The sequence below is a fragment of the Mustelus asterias genome, chromosome 4, assembly GCF_964213995.1.
Source record: "Mustelus asterias chromosome 4, sMusAst1.hap1.1, whole genome shotgun sequence".
Taxonomy (NCBI): Eukaryota; Metazoa; Chordata; class Chondrichthyes; order Carcharhiniformes; family Triakidae; genus Mustelus; species Mustelus asterias.
The window spans coordinates 46,635,865-46,655,080 of NC_135804.1; the positions used below are offsets into that span (position 1 = coordinate 46,635,865).

The 19,216-nt window shown below is 42.4% G+C and overlaps 1 protein-coding gene across 2 annotated transcripts in view; it reads left to right on the plus strand.

The window, feature by feature from the left end:
* Positions 1-19,216, plus strand: part of nfatc3a (nuclear factor of activated T cells 3a) — a 147,475-nt gene that overhangs the window by 66,862 nt on the left and 61,397 nt on the right. For both annotated transcript variants that reach the window (XM_078210921.1, XM_078210922.1), the window contains exons 4-6: positions 1,510-1,709; positions 5,436-5,608; positions 7,197-7,337. In XM_078210921.1, the coding sequence (XP_078067047.1) occupies positions 1,510-1,709; positions 5,436-5,608; positions 7,197-7,337 (514 nt within the window). The remainder of the gene's footprint in view (positions 1-1,509; positions 1,710-5,435; positions 5,609-7,196; positions 7,338-19,216) is intronic.

Consider the following 19,216-nt stretch of genomic DNA (forward strand, 5'->3'; position numbering starts at 1 on the left):
TCTGAGGTGGATGCTTTCATACTTTTGACTCTCAAAGTATCAACATAGGTAAACTCCTGAAGCTTCAATAGGTGTAGTTTTAAAATCTAGCTTTAAACGTGGGAGTGGGGGGTGCGGAAATAAGGCTTCGAAAGTGGTTGGAAATGAATTTCAACAGCAAATTATTCAGTTGTCTTTATTTAAATTAATAACCATATAGTTTGTGGGCTACTTGTCCCATTAGCATTTTCTGCCTTCCACCCAATCACAGACATTTCCTTTTGTTCTCTCCCCTTCTATCCAAATCTTGGAATCCTGGAGAAAACCTTTAACGTGCACTTCTGATGAAACACCATCAATGTGAAACATAATTCTCTTTTGCTGTCCACAAATGATGTCTGGTCTGCTGACTAGCTCCAGCATTTTCTGTTTCTACTTCAGATTTCTAGCACTTGCAGTATTTTACTTTTGATTTCCAATATTGTCATTTTCTTCCTAAACTGCTGCATTAGAATAAAGAACAGTATAGCACAGGAATAGGCCCTGCGGTCCACCAAGTCCATGCCGACGCAGATGCCCCCCTCATGTTTTCTTGCCTCTACGTGGTCCATATCCCTCTATTCCCTGCCTATTAATGTATCTATCCAGATGCCTCTTGAACGTTGTTATAGAATCTGCTTCCACCACCACCTCCGGCAGCGCATTCCAGGCATTCACCACCCTCTGTGAAAAACTTGCCCCTTATATCTCTTTAAAACTTTTCTCCTCTCACTTTCAACCTATGCCCCCGAGTAATTGACCCTTTGACTCTTGAAAAAAAGACTTGTGACTATCAACTCCATCCAAACCTGTCATAATCTTGTAAACCTCTATCAGGTACTCTCTCATCCTCCGACGCAGCAATGAAAACAATCCTCCAAGATTGTTCAACCTTTCTTCATAGTCCATATCCTCCAAACCAGGCAACATCCTGGTAAATCTCTTCTGCACCCTTTCCAATGCATCAACATCCTCCTCCTGAAAGAAGTCAGAAACATGTAATGGGCAGAAGCCAATGTCATAATTTTAAAGTCATCAACTCAAAAAAAAAACTGCTTTATTGTTTCCATGGTTGGGCATTGATACTTCAAAGTTGTCAAAATAATTTGCAAACTTTCAGTGTCCTTTGTGCAATGCAGTGTGAAATTATCCACGCTGTACAATTGTTTTTATTTGCTGTGCGTACGTTGCCAATGTGTTGAATGATTATAGAGTACTGTAATAATGGGTAGAAGTTATCTCTATGTTCAACCAGAAAAAACCGAGGAAAAGATGTTAAGTTGTAAGGAGAGAAAATAACTCATACTTATTAATGCTGTGTTGCTAAAGATAAGTCTCATTGTTTTAAAAAATAACTTGGGGATTTTGAAGACTATCTACTCCTCTTACTGAAGAAAACATGATTCATCTTTTGGTGCTCATTTCCTGTTCTTTCTCTCCAGGAAATCTAGTTGCTTTTGCTTACTGTAAACATGTTGTTGTCTTTTGCAGCTTCAAGGTTACAATGAAAAACCAATCAACCTGCAGATGTTCATTGGAACTGCTGATGATCGCTATTTAAGACCACATGCATTCTACCAGGTGCACAGAATCACTGGGAAGACTGTTGCTACAGCGAGCCAGGAGATTATAGTTACCAGTACAAAGGTTCTTGAAATTCCTCTTCTGCCTGAAAACAATATGACTGCCAGGTACTTGACCAATCTCCTCAATGTAATGATATTTATATTTTCATCTTTTCTGCTGTTTGAATCCTTTCACACTTGAGGGATGAAAACTTGACAGTGTAACCCCTTAACTGCTCAAGTCACTGGAACTTTATTACATTTGTTATTTAAAACTTTTGTCAGTTCCATCTAGTATGAAGTTACAGTTCCAATAATTAAATTTCTGAAAATGTTTACACAGGGTGGAGAGAGGCACATAAGCCTCAGTTATCTTTTTCAAAAGAGTATTCCAGGATAAGATATTGTAAAACTCTTGCCCTTGATAATTCAGAAAATAAATGAGACAAATGGGAAAAAAAATCCCTTCTTCATAATGCAGTGGGTAATCTTCCTTCCAGGTTTTATTTGTAAATCCAGGACTAAAGATTGGATTTCTTAGTTCTCATCACTCTATTGTAGGTAACACAAAATCAAACAAAAAATGTCATGCTTGTGTAACTAGATTCCAACATGGAGCAAATATAATGGCCACCAGCAAGGGACTACCGCCCTAGAGTATAACAAATTTAAAAAGCAATTTAAATGTGATTGTATATCTACAATTGAATGTTTTGATTTGATTTATTTGTCACATGAATTGGGATAGTGAAAAGTATTGTTTCATGCATGCTACACAGGCAAAAAACATACCGTTCATAAAGTACATAGGGGAAAAGGATAGGGTGCAAAATATAGTGTTGTATATACAGATAGGGTGAAAAGAAAGATTAGCTTAATATAGGATAGGACCATTTCAAAAGTCTGATAGCAGGGAAGAAGCTGTTCTTGAACCTGTTGGCACGTGTTTTCAGACATTTGTATCTTTTTCCCGACGGAGGAAGGTGGAAGAGAATATATCTGGGGGAATTTCATAGTAACTTCTTTGCAGTGTTAATGTAAGCCTTACTTATGACTAATTTACTACTTTATTTTTTTATATCTGGGGTGTGTGGGATCCTTGATTATGCTGGCTGCTTTCCCAAAACAGTGGGAAGTGTAGACAGAGTCAATAGCTGGGAGGCTGGTTTGTGTGATGAACTGGGCTACGTTCACAACCCTTGTAGTTTCTTGTGATCTTGGTCAGAGCAGGAGCCATACCAAGCTATGATAGGATGTTTGACCTAATATATTCCTTTTCAACAGAATACTGGCCTCTTTGAGACCCATATCACTGATATTTCCTATTACAGCAATTTTAAAAATCCTTCTTCCCTGCCTAAATATAAAGGTAGCTCTTAAGTGTTCATTCCATTCCTCGACAAAATTGTGGTCCTAAGTGAAGAGCATAAAGTACCTGGTATGAATGAGTAATTGTTTAATGTGTGGTCACAGTATTTGTGGAATATTGAGAAGCTTCCAATAGTGTGGGTGATGGCCTTGGTACAACTGACACATTTCCTAACACTGAAACAAAGAAGAATATTTTTTAGAGCTAGCCAAAGAGAGGGTTGCAAGGAGAATTAAACTGTTCAAAATTTGAGGAGTCTAAACAGATTAGATAGGGATAAACTATTCCCATTGGTGGAATGATTGAGAACCTGAGGTGATTCAAGGTGATCGGCTAAGGAAATGAGAAAAATGTTTTTACACGGCTACTGCTTTACAGTTAACTTGACATCAGTAATCAGGGAAAATGATGGAATCTATTATTAAGGAAGTCTTAACTTGCACTTAGAAAATCAGAGTGTGATCAGACATGGCTGTATGAAAGGAAAATTGTTTGACAAATTTATTAGAGATTTTTGAGGATGGAACCAGTGGGGTAGATAAAGAAGGGCCAGTAGATGTATACCTGGATTTCCAAAACGCATTCAATAAGATACTGTACACAAGATCAGGGCTCATGGGGTTGGAGGTAATGTATTAGCATGGATAGAGGATAGACAGAATGAAAGGGTAGGGATAAACAGGATATTTTAAAGTTGGAAGGCTGTGACTAGTAAAGTCCTGTAAGAATCGGTGTCTTTAGCTGTTTACAATCTATATTAATGACTTTTAGTAATGAGACGGAGTGTAAATACTTTGAAAATCCATCTACACATCAACTGCTACATTATTCATCAACTTGATGATATTTCACCAAAGAACTCAAGAATTTGTCAGGTACAATTTGCCCATATCTTGTCTTTGGATGCCATTCATGATTTTCCAAATGAAAATTAATTTTGGATTATGATCTCTACACATTTCTTCACCACTGAAGTTAGATTGACTGGCTTGTAGTTACTGTGTTTATCCCTTTCCCCTTTTATTGAACAGAGTTGTAACATTTACAATCCTCCAATCATTTTGATATTGCTCTCACGCAAGGAGGATTAAATATTGTGGCCAGACCCTCCACTATTTCTTCCCTCACTTTCCTCAACAGTGTTTAAGATGCATGCATCCTTGACCAGGCTTTTTGTCAACCTTTTTAAGTACGTGCGCTTTAACTATTTTTATCCTCTCCAGTTTCACTCTCTTGTGATATTGGCAACATCCTTTATTGTGAAGACAGACATTAAGCCCTTATTAACTACCTCAGGCATAATCATAAAAAGTATGTTACTCTTACAGGATTTAGATAACTTGCCAGCTGATGACCACCACAATTTATTTATTCTAGGCAGAAGCAAACTACATGGCTGAATAACTAGAATATACAGTAAGAAGTCTAACAACACCAGGTTAAAGTCCAACAGGACTTTAACCTGGTGTTGTTAGGCTTCTTACCCCAGTCCAACGCCGGCATCTCCACATCATAACTAGAATATAAGCATATGAATGCCACTTCAAAATGGGGGATGATTTACTTCTGTCTTTGTTGCAGGGTCGCCTTAACTCGAACCGATTGCTAAATTTCATATAGAAACATTTAATATTGATTGCTTGGTTGCAGGATGGAAATGTTGATCAATTGTGAATGTTTGATTGGGCAGGGGAAGTGAGTGTTTTGAGAACAAAGCTTGCAGCTTTATTTTATCCTGAAGGGATCGATGGGTGGAAGCAGGTTTCTGGGAAATTGCCTGATATGTTTTATTCCTACTGGAGTGCTTTGCAGCTTTACAAGTACTTTAAAATTTTTAAAAAACCTGAATGGCCAGTTACAGTTTTATGTGTATTGCTTCCTCAATATAGAGGGAAGAGTTTCTTAGACATGTCCAAAATGGTAGCCGTAAAATCGGCTGATCCATGTTTTGGCCCATCCTGTGCATTGAATTTTTCTGTTTTGGTTATTGCTGTCATAGTTCTGTTGCAGTAGTGTTCAGGAACAATAGTTCTAAAGGGGCACAAGAGTTTAAAACTAATATCTACTGTATATGCGTTGTTAGCTTTAAAAGTAACATCTACACACTTGAGCAGCTTTAGAAGCTGTTACAAATAGCAGGATTCTCATGAGTTTTATTGAAGCAGGTATCATTGTGTCCATACTTGAAAATTCATATCCCTAGGCTGAGCAAGAAATGATAACTTGATCCTAAATTTGCCTTTTTAGCACCCCAGGCTAAAATTACGAAAATCAGAATGTTGGTTTATATTATTCATAGAGCAAACTAATTAGTATTAGCCTGTTTTTTTTTTTTTGTTTGGATATTTTGTTTTTATTTTAATATGGACAGCAGATTGCTCAAGTTTTATTTGAAATCCATTTAAAATTAAACTACTTTAAAGTGATCATATTTGGATTCTTGGAACATGTGTCTGTTACAAATCTGTTTTGTTTCTTTCTAGCATTGACTGTGCAGGAATTTTGAAACTACGCAACTCTGATATTGAACTTCGCAAGGGTGAAACTGACATTGGTAGAAAAAATACAAGAGTTCGCCTTGTTTTCCGTGTGCACATCCCACAGCCCAATGGAAAAGTTGTCTCGCTGCAAGCAGCTTCCATTCCTGTTGAATGCTGTTAGTATTAAATTCACATTCATCAAACTTTATTTTCCTACATTTTTTCTTCATGTTTCCATATCTTCCCACAGAGATTGCTGCTTTAGTGACCTGTTTTATTTGGCAGGGTGTAGATGTCTCTATTATACCTCCCACCAGTTGTTGTCAGGTGTTTAATGATTGGTGTGTGGGAGGTAAACTTAACACACCGTCATCTCATTTCATAGTGCAACATTCTCAGGATAAGGGGCCCATCATTTAGGACTAAGATGAGGAGAAATTTCTTGACTTAAAGGGTTATGAATCTTTGGAATTCTCAACTCCAGAGGATTGTGGATGCTCCTTCATTGAATATATTTAAGGCTGTGATAGACTGATTTTTGGTCACTCAGGGAATTAAGGAATCTGGGGAACCGGCAGGAAAATGGACTTGAAGCCCAAGATCAGCCATTATCTTATTGAATGCGAGAGTGGGTTTGATGGACCATGTGGACTGCTCTTGCTCCTACTTTCTTTGTTCTTGTGCACCAACTTATTTAGTATAGCACTGAAAAGTGACAAAACCAGTTCCCAAAAATCATTGGCTGTCCTGGTCTTGTCACACGTGAGGAAACAGTAAGGAAACCGGGAAATGTTCTCAACTTACTTGGAAAGTATTTGGGATTGCGATTCTTCATGTGGAATATTGTGGGGTAGATCCAGACTGTGCTACCATGAATTAATATACTTTGGTTCTGTTCACTACATCAAATATTTTTCTCACTTGTTTTGAATATTGTTTTATTCTTCACACAGTCTGGAACTCCAGTAGAAGCACCTATTTATGCTGTCCTACTGTTCACGTGTATTGACACAAACTTCTTATTGTCTCAGTGATTAAATATTTCAGATGCAGAATGTCTTCTTTTGTCACATTTGAAAAGAGTACTGTTTCATCACAATTAACTCAGTGCTAAAATTCTCCTAAACATTAATTTCTCTAATGTTGTGGATTCTTTTATTTTGAATTGAACACATTGACTAATATCTGAATCAGATTGACTATTCTGAACATTTTATACTTTCATAACTATCCTGTCATCTCAGTCATCTGGAAATATCATCTGAATTTAATTTTGAGACATTTCTTGAATGTTTTGCATTCTTTTTAACTGTGCTAGATAGTAGCTGCTAAACACTGTGTGAAATTGAGGATGCCCCAAACTGCATAACAAAATGCATATTTGGACACAGCAGGCTGTCCAAAACAGGCAAAACAGAACTGAAGCAAATTTGCACCGGTACATTTTTAAAATTTGTCTTTGTAATACTTACATGGTTGTGTACCTGATTCTTTAAGACTTATCTAGACAGCCATATGAATGGAGTGGGAATGGAGGGATACAAAAGAATGGTCTAGTTTGGACCAAGGAGCGGCGTGGGCTTGGAGGGCCGAAGGGCCTGTTCCTGTGCTGTATTGTTCTTTGCTCTTTGTTCTTATGCACTTTGATCTTTTTGAACATCTCCTGTAACTCAAAACATTGAGTGGAATTGGATAAGAATCAATGATGTAATAAATATATACTTAAGTCTTTTATCAGTAATCCTTGTTATTTGATTAATACAGCCCAGCGTTCTGCCCAGGAACTTCCTCAGATTGAAAAATACAGCATCAGTTCATGCTCAGTCAGTGGTGGAGAAGAAATGATCGTTAATGGCTTCAATTTTCTTCCGGAGTCTAAGATTGTCTTCCTTGAAAAGGGCCCAGGTATGGAATTGTGCAATTAGCTGCAGTGAATACTGTTTTAAGTTATTGGTTGTCTAGAATGATACTTATTTTGGAAAAGAAAGTTGCAGTTGTGATCTTCGCCTCCAATGCAGCTTTGCCAGCATTCATAGAATCCCGACAGTGCAGAAGGAGGCCATTCGGCCCATCGACCACAATCCCAACCAGGCCCTATTCCTGTAACCCCTCATATTTACCCTGCTAATCCCCTGACACTAGGTTGATTTAGCATGGCCAACAACCTAACCCGCACATCTTTGGAAATCTTGTTTTCTTTTCCTTGTTAATCTTTACTCAGTTAAAATCAATATTCCAGCCAACTATATTGGCTGTACCACCAGTATCATCTATACTGCTATGTTTAGTTACTTTTCTCTTATTTACCACTATTAGATTAATGTAACTGAGTTTGCAACCTTGTGCCATATTTGACTGAAAGCTGAGCTTTCAAACATATATGCCATCACTCAGCCCACCAGTTCCCAACTCTAACTTGGCTTAATTCTGCCTAGCGTCAACTCATCCGCTGCTGAAAATCTCCTCCATCTCTTTGTTACATCTAGATTTGACTGTTCAAATATGTCCTGACTGGCCTCCTGCATTCTATGCTCCGTAAACTTGAGACCATTCAAAACTCTGTTGCCACGTCCTTACTCATACCATGTCCTGTTCACGCTTCACCCCTGACCTCCATTTGTTCTAGGTTAAGCAACTGCTCTATTTTTAAAAAAAAAATCTGGATTTGGTACTGGGAAATGAACCGGGCCAAGTGTTAGATTTGGTTGTGGGAGAGCAATTTGGAGATAGTGACCACAATTCGGTGTCTTTTGTTATTGCAATGGAGAGGGATAGGGCCGTACGGCAGGGCAAGGTTTACAATTGGGGGAGGGGTAATTATGATGCGATTAGGCAAGAATTAGGGGGCATAAGTTGGGAACAGAAACTGTCAGAGAAAGGAACTAATGAAAAGTGGAATTTTTTCAAGGAACAAATACTGGATGTCCTTGATAGGTATGTTCCTGTCAGGCAGGGAGGAAATGGCCGAGTGAGGGAACCATGGTTCACAAAAGAGGTGGAATGTCTTGTGAAAAGGAAGAGGGAAGCTTATGTAGGGATGAGGAAACAAGGTTCAGATGGCTCGATTGAGGGTTACAAGTTAGCAAGGAATGAGCTGAAAAAGGGGCTTAGGAGAGCTAGGAGGGGACATGAGAAGTCCTTGGTGGGTCGGATCAAGGAAAACCCCAAGGCTTTTTACTCTTATGTGAGGAATAAAAGAATGACCAGGGTGAGGTTAGGGCCGGTCAAGGACAGTAGTGGGAACTTGTGTATGGAGTCAGTAGAGATAGGCGAGGTGATGAATGATGTGTTGAGTATAGGGCTAACGGGAGGACTTTGAATAGTGTGGAGGAGCAGAGGGATCTAGGTGTATGTGTGCATAGATCCCTGAAAGTTGGGAATCAAGTAGATAAGGTTGTTAAGAAGGCATATGGTGTCTTGGCGTTTATTGGTAGGGGGATTGAATTTAGGAGTCGTAGCGTTATGTTGCAACTGTACACAACTCTGGTGCGGCCGCACTTGGAGTACTGTGTGCAGTTCTGGTCCCCACATTACAGGAAGGATGTGGAGGCTTTGGAGAGGGTGCAGAGGAGGTTTACCAGGATGTTGCCTGGTATGGAGGGGAGATCCTATGAGGAGAGGCTGAGGGATTTGGGATTGTTTTCGCTGGAAAGGCGGCGGCTAAGAGGGGATCTTATTGAAACATATAAGATGATTAGAGGTTTAGATAGGGTGGATAGTGATAGCCTTTTTCCTCTGATGGAGAAATCCAGCACGAGGGGGCATGGCTTTAAATTGAGGGGGGGTAGTTATAGAACCGATGTCAGGGGTAGGTTCTTTACCCAGAGGGTGGTGAGGGATTGGAATGCCCTGCCAGCATCAGTAGTAAATGCGCCTAGTTTGGGGGCGTTTAAGAGATCCGTAGATAGGTTCATGGACGAAAAGAAATTGGTTTAGGTTGGAGGGTCACAGTTTTTTTTTAACTGGTCGGTGCAACATCGTGGGCCGAAGGGCCTGTTCTGCGCTGTAATGTTCTATGTTCTATGTTCTAATACTTTTCTTCAGTGTTCACCAAGGAGAGGGGCCATGTTTTTGAGGAAGAGAAGGTGTTACAGGCTAATAGGCTGGAGGAAATAGATGTTCGGAGGGAGGATGTCTTGGCAGTTTTGAATAAACTGAAGGTCGATAAGTCCCCTGGGCCTGATGAAATGTATCCTAGGATTCTTTGGGAGGCAAGGGATGAGATTGCAGAGCCTTTGGCGTTGATCTTTGGGTCCTCGCTGTCCACGGGGATGGTGCCAGAGGACTGGAGAATGGCGAATGTTGTTCCTCTGTTTAAGAAAGGGAATAGAAATGACCCTGGTAATTATAGACCGGTTAGTCTTACTTCGATGGTTGGTAAATTGATGGAAAGGGTCCTTAGGGATGGGATTTACGACCATTTAGAAAGATGCGGATTAATCCGAGATAGTCAGCACGGATTCGTGAAGGGCAAGTCGTGCCTCACAAATTTGATAGAATTTTTTGAGGAGGTAACTAAGTGTGTTGATGAAGGTAGGGCAGTTGATGTCATATACATGGATATTAGTAAGGCGTTTGATAAGGTCCCCCATGGTCGGCTTATGATGAAAGTGAGGAGGTGTGGGATAGAGGGAAAGTTGGCCGATTGGATAGGTAACTGGCTGACTGACCGAAGACAGAGGGTGGTGGTCGATGGAAAATTTTCGGATTGGAGGCAGGTTGCTAGCGGTGTGCCGCAGGGATCAGTGCTTGGTCCTCTGCTCTTTGTGATTTTTATTAATGACTTGGAGGAGGGGGCTGAAGGGTGGATCAGTAAATTTGCTGATGACACCAAGATTGGTGGAGTAGTGGATGAGGTGGAGGGCTGTTGTAGGCTGCAAAGAGACATAGATAGGATGCAAAGCTGGGCTGAAAAATGGCAAATGGAGTTTAACCCTGATAAATGTGAGGTGATTCATTTTGGTAGGACAAATTTAAATGTGGATTACAGGGTCAAAGGTAGGGTTCTGAAGACTGTGGAGGAACAGAGAGATCTTGGGGTCCATATCCACAGATCTCTAAAGGTTGCCAGTCAAGTGGATAGAGCTGTGAAGAAGGCCTATAGTGTGTTAGCTTTTATTAACAGGGGGTTGGAGTTTAAGAGCCGTGGGGTTATGCTGCAACTGTACAGGACCTTGGTGAGACCACATTTGGAATATTGTGTGCAGTTCTGGTCACCTTACTATAGGAAGGATGTGGAAGCGCTGGAAGGAGTGCAGAGGAGATTTACCAGGATGCTGCCTGGTTTGGAGGGTAGGTCATATGAGGAAAGGTTGAGGGAGCTAGGGCTGTTCTCTCTGGAGCGGAGGAGGCTGAGGGGAGACTTAATAGAGGTGTATAAAATGATGAAGGGGATAGATAGAGTGAACGTTCAAAGACTATTTCCTCGGGTGGATGGAGCTATTACAAGGGGGCATAACTATAGGGTTCGTGGTGGGAGATATAGGAAGGATATCAGAGGTAGGTTCTTTACGCAGAGAGTGGTTGGGGTGTGGAATGGACTGCCTGCAGTGATAGTGGAGTCAGACACTTTAGAAACATTTAAGCGGTTATTGGATAGGCACATGGAGCACACCAGGATGATAGGGAGTGGGATAGCTTGATCTTGGTTTCAGATAAAGCTCGGCACAACATCGTGGGCCGAAGGGCCTGTTCTGTGCTGTACTGTTCTATGTTCATCCTTGTTTTCAAATCCTTCCATTGCTTCACTCTTTCCTATCTCTAATCTTCTCCAGTCCCACATCCCTTCAAAGGAGCTGTCATCTATTCTGGGTGTGATTTTTTTTTTTTTTTGTTCCATCATTGCTGGTCCTGCTTTCAGTTGCTTCGGACCTAACATTTTCAATTCCGTCCTGAAACCACTCCACCTCATCTAACACTCCTTCCTACTTTTAAAAACCTCCCTTAATACTTGTTTTGTTGACTAAGTTTTTGATCGTATGCTCTAATATTGCCTTGGAGATGCTAATATTGCCTAACATAGCTTGTTTCAAGTTTAGCTTTGTAACTCAAATGTAAAGCACCTCGGGACATCTTTATCGTGCTAAATGTGCTATTTTAGCACAAGTTATTGTTGATAGAATGTGCAGTTATGTTCTCGGATATAGGGCTGAATTTTGCCATTATTGGAGGTCAGCTCCCACAATCTAAACTGGGAGCTGGCTTTACTTTGGTGGGGGCAGGGACCATGGTACAACATGCTACTGACAGCATGGCCAATTCATTGCCTGCTGTTGGCGGTGCCATACAATTGAGAATGGCGCACCAAAGCTGCTACCATCCTAATCAGAGGGCTAATAGCTCAGCAGCTTCAACAGCTCCATTGCTAGTGGTGTCCTGAAAGAGCAGGTAAGTTCATGAGGGAGGCAGGGTGCAATGATTGGGGTTGGGTAGGGGTGGACCCTTGGATAGCAGTGATGCCACTGCTGTGGTGGCAACCACTGCTACCAAAGGAGGCCTTCTGTGGGCCTTCCTCCTCTCCCATAAAGGAGGCCGCCATTCCCAGAACCCTGCTGGGAGGTTGCCAGGGCTTTTCTCTCCTTACTCTTTCCTCTGCCATGTTGCCACCCTTCTGCTTTCCAGCCCACCTCTAAAGGGTTGAGAAAACTGAGTCCACAGCATAGGTCAGTTTTCTACCTATCCATTTTCGAGCCTATTTAGTAGCAAATAGCAATTTCCATGATTTTGCTGCCCATTCACCACAGAAAGGTCTGCAAAACCTGTTCTTGTATGGACAGTTGATTTGAGGGTATATGCTTAGAAACGGAGTGTGAACAAGTTTTCAGACAAAAGCAAATTTTTCTTACAAGTAAAACTTGAAAATTCAAGTCAGGGCAAAGATGGAATGTCATCTTTAGAGACTTGAGCGATACAGGAATTGGGTGAGAAAATGGAGTTAATGTAGAAATTGAAAGGCGGAGCAGGATTGTGGGGCTGACTCCCGCAGCAATTTCCTGTTTTCTTATAAATGCACCAATTTGCTACTATTTACTTTGCTCCTTCTGGCCCCATGATTGACTGTTGAAGTAATATGAACAAGTAGCTCACAGTTACGTGGTCTGACGAAGTTTTAAAGATAAATGTATTCCTGGCTTTCCTCGTTAGCACAGAGATCATACAATATGTGGAGGATATTTAAAAAATAGAGGAAAAGGTTGTGTGCTTTGCTGTTTATATCTAGCTGTGTAGAAGTTTTAACATCTGTCAAATATGAGGGGAAAAAAGATTAGTAGTTATTTGATTTTTGTTTTTACTTGTGTTTAGGAATTTACAGATATATCAAAACTGCAAACAACCTTGAACAAAACCGGCTATTAAACTCTCAAATAAAAATAAAGTACGTGGATACTGGAAATTTGTAATAAAAACAGAAATGCTGGATAAACTAAGCATTATTTGGACCCTGGGGGGGAGAGGTGGGAAGAGATAAAAGGGGCAAGTGATGCACCTTCTGTAACCATGCGAAGTTGCCATGGAAGGGGATGTAAGGTTGGGGGCTGTGGAGGAGTGGACCAGGGTGTTGTAGATGGAGTGGGCCTTGTGGAATGCTGACAGGGGAGGGTGAGGGAAGGTGTGTTTCGTGGTGGCATTGTGCTGGAAATGGCAGAGGATGATCTTTTGAATGTGGAGGCTGATTGGGTGAAAATTGAGAATAAGAGGGATGCTGTCATGGTTCTGGGAGGGAGGAGAAGGGGTGAGGGGAAAAAGGTTTGGGAGATGGGTCAGACACAGTTGAGTGCCTTGTCAACCACAGTGGGGATTGGCTGGGAAGGGGGGAGGATCCTCAATTGACATGACATTTCTCCTTAACTCCAATCGATCACTGACTATTCTATTTAACTTGCCATTAAGATGCCTTGGGGGGGGGGGGGGGTTCTCTTAAGAACGTTCTTCATTTTACACCTTTCAAAGGCATCAGATTTAGAATTGTTGCAGCACACTATCGCAGCACCAAAATATTACTCATCTATATTGAAGAAATTCAGAATTGGCTCAACACAGCTAAGTGCATCCAACTCGAAGTAAAATTACAAATTATACAAATAATCACTAAACTCATCTATTATTTTGATTATATAAATGATCAAAATGATGCAAGAAATTTCACCACATGTCCTTCTTTATCGAGAACTTGTTGAAGATTTCACGTGCTTCAGTGATGGGATTTCCAGCTGCTGTGGGCCGGTTTTGGCTGCCTGTGTCAAGATAAAGATAAAGTCAAAGGAGATAAAGTTCTTGACTTGCTCCTGTGAAGCCACAATTATTCGAGCATACTGTGACTTCAGATTGAAAACTTAGAAATGCCAATTGAATGGCAAGTGGGAGGGGAAGGCAAAGATAGAACATAGAACAGTACAGCACAGAACAGGACTTTCGGCCCACGATGTTGTGCCGAGCTTTATCTGAAACCAAGATCAAGCTATCCCACTCCCTATCATCCTGGTGTGCTCCATGTGCCTATCCAATAACCGCTTAAACGTTCCTAAAGTGTCTGACTCCACTATCACTGCAGGCAGTCCATTCCACACCCCAACCACTCTCTGCGTAAAGAACCTACCTCTGATATCCTTCCTATATCTCCCACCACGAACCCTATAGTTATGCCCCCTTGTAATAGCTCCATCCACCCGAGGAAATAGTCTTTGAACGTTCACTCTATCTATCCCCTTCATCATTTTATAAACCTCTATTAAGTCTCCCCTCAGCCTCCTCCGCTCCAGAGAGAACAGCCCTAGCTCCCTCAACCTTTCCTCATAAGACCTACCCTCCAAACCAGGCAGCATCCTGGTAAATCTCCTCTGCACTCTTTCCAGCGCTTCCACATCCTTCTTATAGTGGGGTGACCAGAACTGCACACAATATTCCAAATGTGATCTCACCAAGGTCCTGTACAGTTGCAGCATAACCCCACAGCTCTTAAACTCCAACCCCCTGTTAATAAAAGCTAACACACTATAGGCCTTCTTCACAGCTCTATCCACTTGACTGGCAACCTTTAGAGATCTGTGGATATGGACCCCAAAATCTCTCTGTTCCTCCACAGTCTTCAGAACCCTACCTTTGACCCTGTAATCCACATTTAAATTAGTCCTACCAAAATGAATCACCTCACATTTATCAGGGTTAAACTCCATTTGCCATTTTTCAGCCTAGCTTTGCATCCTATCTATGTCTCTTTGCAGCCTACAACAGCCCTCCACCTCATCCACTACTCCACCAATCTTGGTGTCATCAGCAAATTTACGGATCCACCCTTCAGCCCCCTCCTCTAAGTCATTAATAAAAATCACAAAGAGCAGAGGACCAAGCACTGATCCCTGCGGCACTCCGCTAGCAACCTGCCTCCAATCCGAAAATTTTCCATCCACCACCACCCTCTGTCTTCGATCAGATAGCCAGTTACCTATCCAATCGGCCAACTTTCCCTCTATCCCACACCTCCTCACTTTCATCATAAGCCGACCATGGGGGACCTTATCAAACGCCTTACTAAAATCCATGTATATGACATCAACTGCCCTACCTTCATCAACACACTTAGTTACCTCCTCAAAAAATTCTATCAAATTTGTGAGGCACGACTTGCCCTTCACGAATCTGTGCTGACTATCCCGGATTAATCCGCATCTTTCTAAATGGTCGTAAATCCCATCCCTAAGGACCTTTTCCATCAATTTACCAACCACCGAAGTGAGACTAACCGGTCTATAATTACCAGGGTCATTTCTATTCCCTTTCTTAAACAGAGGAACAACATTCGTCATTCTCCAGTCCTCTGGCACTATCCCTGTGGACAGCGAGGACCCAAAGATCAAAGCCAAAGGCTCTGCAATCTCATCCCTTGCCTCCCAAAGAATCCTAGGATATATTTCATCAGGCCCAGGGGACTTATCGACCTTCAGTTTATTCAAAACTGCCAGGACATCCTCCCTCCGAACATCTATTTCCTCCAGCCTATTAGCCTGTAACACCTTCTCTTCCTCAAAAACATGGCCCCTCTCCTTGGTGAACACTGAAGAAAAGTATTTGTTCATCACCTCGCCTATCTCTACTGACTCCATACACAAGATCCCACTACTGTCCTTGACCGGCCCTAACCTCACCCTGCTCATTCTTTTATTCCTCACATAAGAGTAAAAAGCCTTGGGGTTTTCCTTGATCCGACCCGCCAAGGACTTCTCATGTCCCCTCCTAGCTCTCCTAAGCCCCTTTTTCAGCTCGTTCCTTGCTAACTTGTAATCCTCAGTCGAGCCATCTGAACCTTGTTTCCTCATCCCTACATAAGCTTCCCTCTTCCTTTTCACAAGACATTCCACCTTTTTTGTGAACCATGGTTCCCTCACTCGGCCATTTCCTCCCTGCCTGACAGGGACATACCTATCAAGGACACCCAGTATTTGTTCCTTGAAAAAGTTCCACGTTTCATTAGTGCCTTTCCCTGACAGTTTCTGTTCCCATCTTATGCCCCCTAATTCTTGCCTAATCGCATCATAATTACCTCTTCCCCCAATTGTAAACCTTGCCCTGCCGTACGGCCCTATCCCTCTCCATTGCAATAACAAAAGACACCGAATTGTGGTCACTATCTCCAAAGTGCTCTCCCACAACCAAATCTAACACTTGGCTCGGTTCATTTCCCAGTACCAAATCCAATGTGGCCTCACCTCTTGTCAGCCTATCCACATATTGTGTCAGGAAACCGTCCTGCACACACTGCATAAAAACTGCCCCATCCGAACTATTTGACCTACAAATGTTCCAATCAATATTTGGAAAGTTAAAGTCCCCCATGACAACTACCCTGTGACCCCCACACATATCCATAATCTGCTTAGCAATTTCTTCCTCCACATCTCTATTACTATTTGGGGGCCTATAGTAAACTCCTAACAACGTGACCGCTCCTTTCCTATTTCTAACCTCAGCCCATATTACCTCAGTGTGCAGATCCCCCTCGAAGTGCCTTTCCGCAGCCGTTAAACTATCCTTGATTAACAATGCCACTCCTCCACCTCTTTTACCAGCTTCCCTACGCTTACTGAAACATCTATACCCCGGAACGTCCAAGAACCATTCCTATCCTTGTTCTACCCACGTCTCCGTAATGGCCACAACATCGTAGTCCCAAGTACCAATCCACGCCCCAAGTTCATCTACCTTGTTCCGGATGCTCCTTGCATTGAAGTAGACACACTTCAACCCACCTTCCTGTCTACCGGTACCCACCCTTGACCCTGATACCTTTCCCAATACCTCACCACCCTCACTGACTTCTGGACTACAACTCCTTTTCCCACTCCCCTGACAAATTAGTTTAAACCCCCCTGAAGAGCCGTATCAAATTTCCCTCCTAGGATATTGGTGCCCCTCTGGTTCAGGTGCACCCGGTCCTGTTTGTACAGGTCCCACCTTCCCCAGAATAGAACATAGAACATAGAACAGTACAGCACAGAACAGGCCCTTCGGCCCACGATGTTGTGCCGAGCTTTATCTGAAACCCAGATCAAGCTATCCCACTCCCTATCATCCTGGTGTGCTCCATGTGCCTATCCAATAACCACTTAAATGTTTCTAAAGTGTCTGACTCCACTATCACTGCAGGCAGTCCATTCCACACCCCAACCACTCTCTGCGTAAAGAACCTACCTCTGATATCCGTCCTGTATCTCCCACCACGAACCCTATAGTTATGCCCCCTTGTAATAGCTCCATCCACCCGAGGAAATAGTCTTTGAACGTTCACTCTATCTATCCCCTTCATCATTTTATACACCTCTATTAAGTCTCCCCTCAGCCTCCTCCGCTCCAGAGAGAACAGCCCCAGCTCCCTCAAACTTTCCTCATATGACCTACCCTCCAAACCAGGCAGCATCCTGGTAAATCTCCTCTGCACTCTTTCCAGCGCTTCCACATCCTTCTTATAGTGAGGTGACCAGAACTGCACACAATATTCCAAATGTGGTCTCACCAAGGTCCTGTACAGTTGCAGCATAACCCCACGGCTCTTAAACTCCAACCCCCTGTTAATAAAAGCTAACACACTATAGGCCTTCTTCACAGCTCTATCCACTTGACTGGCAACCTTTAGAGATCTGTGGATATGGACCCCAAGATCTCTTTGTTCCTCCACAGTCTTCAGAACCCTACCTTTGACCCTGTAATCCACATTTAAATTAGTCCTACCAAAATGAATCACCTCACATTTATCAGGGTTAAACTCCATTTGCCATTTTTCAGCCCAGCTTTGCATCCTATCTATGTCTCTTTGCAGCCTACAACAGCCCTCCACCTCATCCACTACTCCACCAATCTTGGTGTCATCAGCAAATTTACTGATCCACCCTTCAGCCCCCTCCTCTAAGTCATTAATAAAAATCACAAAGAGCAGAGGACCAAGCACTGATCCCTGCGGCACACCGCTAGCAACCTGCCTCCAATCCGAAAATTTTCCATCGACCACCACCCTCTGTCTTCGGTCAGACAGCCAGTTACCTATCCAATCGGCCAACTTTCCCTCTATCCCACACCTCCTCACTTTCATCATAAGCCGACCATGGGGGACCTTATCAAACGCCTTACTAATATCCATGTATATGACATCAACTGCCCTACCTTCATCAACACACTTAGTTACCTCCTCAAAAAATTCTATCAAATTTGTGAGGCACGACTTGCCCTTCACGAATCCGTGCTGACTATCTCGGATTAATCCGCATCTTTCTAAATGGTCGTAAATCCCATCCCTAAGGACCCTTTCCATCAATTTACCAACCACCGAAGTAAGACTAACCGGTCTATAATTACCAGGGTCATTTCTATTCCCTTTCTTAAACAGAGGAACAACATTCGCCATTCTCCAGTCCTCTGGCACCATCCCCGTGGACAGCGAGGACCCAAAGATCAAAGCCAAAGGCTCTGCAATCTCATCCCTTGCCTCCCACAGAATCCTAGGATACATTTCATCAGGCCCAGGGGACTTATCGACCTTCAGTTTATTCAAAACTGCCAAGACATCCTCCCTCCGAACATCTATTTCCTCCAGCCTATTAGCCTGTAACACCTTCTCTTCCTCAAAAACATGGCCCCTCTCCTTGGGGAACACTGAAGAAAAGTATTCATTCATCACCTCGCCTATCTCTACTGACTCCATACACAAGTTCCCACTACTGTCCTTGACCGGCCCTAACCTCACCCTGGTCATTCTTTTATTCCTCACATAAGAGTAAAAAGCCTTGGGGTTTTCCTTGATCCGACCCGCCAAGGACTTCTCATGTCCCCTCCTAGCTCTCCTAAGCCCCTTTTTCAGCTCATTCCTTGCTAACTTGTAACCCTCAATCGAGCCATCTGAACCTTGTTTCCTCATCCCTACATAAGCTTCCCTCTTCCTTTTTCACAAGACATTCCACCTCTTTTGTGAACCATGGTTCCCTCACTCGGCCATTTCCTCCCTGCCTGACAGGAACATACCTATCAAGGACATCCAGTATTTGTTCCTTGAAAAAGTTCCACTTTTCATTAGTTCCTTTCTCTGACAGTTTCTGTTCCCAACTTATGCCCCCTAATTCTTGCCTAATCGCATCATAATTACCCCTCCCCCAATGTATTCCAATTATCCATGTATCTGAAACCCTCCCTCCTACACCATCCCTGCAACCACATGTTTAACTGCACTCTCTCCCTGTTCCTCAACTCGCTATCACAAGAGATCTATTTCTCTTCACCATTCTATCATGTTTAAGTCATTG